Below are 1,342 nucleotides of genomic sequence, written 5' to 3'. Positions count from 1 at the left end.
GGGGCAGGGCCGGGGCAGCGGGCAGGGCCGGGGCAGGGGCAGGGCCGGGGCAGGGGGCAGGGCTGGGGCAGTGCTGGGGCAGCGGGCAGGGGGCAGGAGGCAGGGCCAGACCCCAGGCCTCAAGGCCCATGCAGACTGTGGTCTCAGCCCAAGCAGGAGTTAACAGGAGGCAGGAGAGGACAGGATCTGAGTCACATTTTTAAAGACTGACGTCTACTTATCGAGGAGAATGGGGAACGTAGCAGGCGGGTGGGCTGGGAGCCGGGAGCTGGGACTTTGTGGGGAGAGGGAGGAGCTTTTGGATTCCGGACGGACTGTGAGGAGCTCACAGGTCAGCTGCTGGCCTGGAGGCGGGCGGGGGAGCAGCAGCTGGCCCATGTCACTGGCATGCCACGGCCAAGCTCGAGACTCAAACTGCTGCAAGTCCTGGATCCTGAGGCTGGAAGCCCACCAAGCACCCCCACACTCCTGGAAGAGTCTCCAGGGGGCTTAGGACGCATCTGCTGAAGCCACTCTGGGTGCCCTCCAGCTGGGTGTGCCCCGTATCCACACTGCCCACACTCTCCACCTAGCTGGCATTGCTCCCAAGCACCGTGCAGGCCCACCAACGCTGTCCTACCCCATGCCACGTCCTAGCAGTATGTGCTGTCCACCCGGCTTTCCAGACCAGGTTGGTAACAGGACACCACATCCTGGAATCACCTTGAATGATCAGCCACGTGGCTGCACTCCACAGATGATGGTCACGCGTCAAGTCGGAACACCCACACATCACACAGGTACTCAGTCTGCAGGCAGCAGGCCTCTAGAGTGTTTCTTACCTGATAAAACTCCCGCAGCCAGTTCTTCTGCAGGTTTTCTGGCTGAAAGGAAAGAGAAAACGAAAAGTTAGACCAGCGAGACAAGCTCCAAGTAGAGCTACAAGCAGTGCTACTGTGAGCAGGTCCCAACAGGCTTGCCGTGGGGAGAAGCACAATGGAGCTCCAGTGCTGTGCCACATCAGCAGGTGTGTTATGGACAGACCCGGCCCGCAAGGCCAGGCACTGCGCAGGGTGTGGGGCAGCAGGGCTGCCCCCAGCCACGTCAGGCACCCTACCGAGGATGGCCCCCAGGCAGTGAGCTGGAGAAAAGACCTCTTTCCCAGCTTTGATGGTTGGTTTTATGTGTCAACTTGACTAGGCTATGATTCTCTCTCTGGTTTGGCCAGATACTGGACTTGGTGAATGGGTGGTGAAATTGTGGCGATGTGATGATTATGATGTGATGGGATGGCGTGATGGGTTGACGGGATGGGATGGCGTGATGGGATGGCATGACGGGATGGCGTGATGGGTTGACGGGA

General features: G+C 59.8%; 1 protein-coding gene across 4 annotated transcripts in view; it reads right to left on the bottom strand.

The window, feature by feature from the left end:
- INPP5A (inositol polyphosphate-5-phosphatase A) overlaps nt 1–1,342 on the bottom strand; it is a 194,414-nt gene that overhangs the window by 146,122 nt on the left and 46,950 nt on the right. For all 4 annotated transcript variants that reach the window (XM_004374944.2, XM_023730064.1, XM_023730067.1 and 1 more), the window contains exon 2: nt 822–863. In XM_004374944.2, coding sequence (XP_004375001.1) covers nt 822–863 — 42 coding nt within the window. The remainder of the gene's footprint in view (nt 1–821; nt 864–1,342) is intronic.

Source organism: Trichechus manatus, unplaced genomic scaffold, assembly GCF_000243295.1.
Source record: "Trichechus manatus latirostris isolate Lorelei unplaced genomic scaffold, TriManLat1.0 scaffold00031, whole genome shotgun sequence".
Classification (NCBI taxonomy): domain Eukaryota; kingdom Metazoa; phylum Chordata; class Mammalia; order Sirenia; family Trichechidae; genus Trichechus; species Trichechus manatus.
The sequence above is the reverse complement of the archived record's forward strand: the minus strand, read 5'-3'. Positions and strand labels throughout refer to the sequence as shown.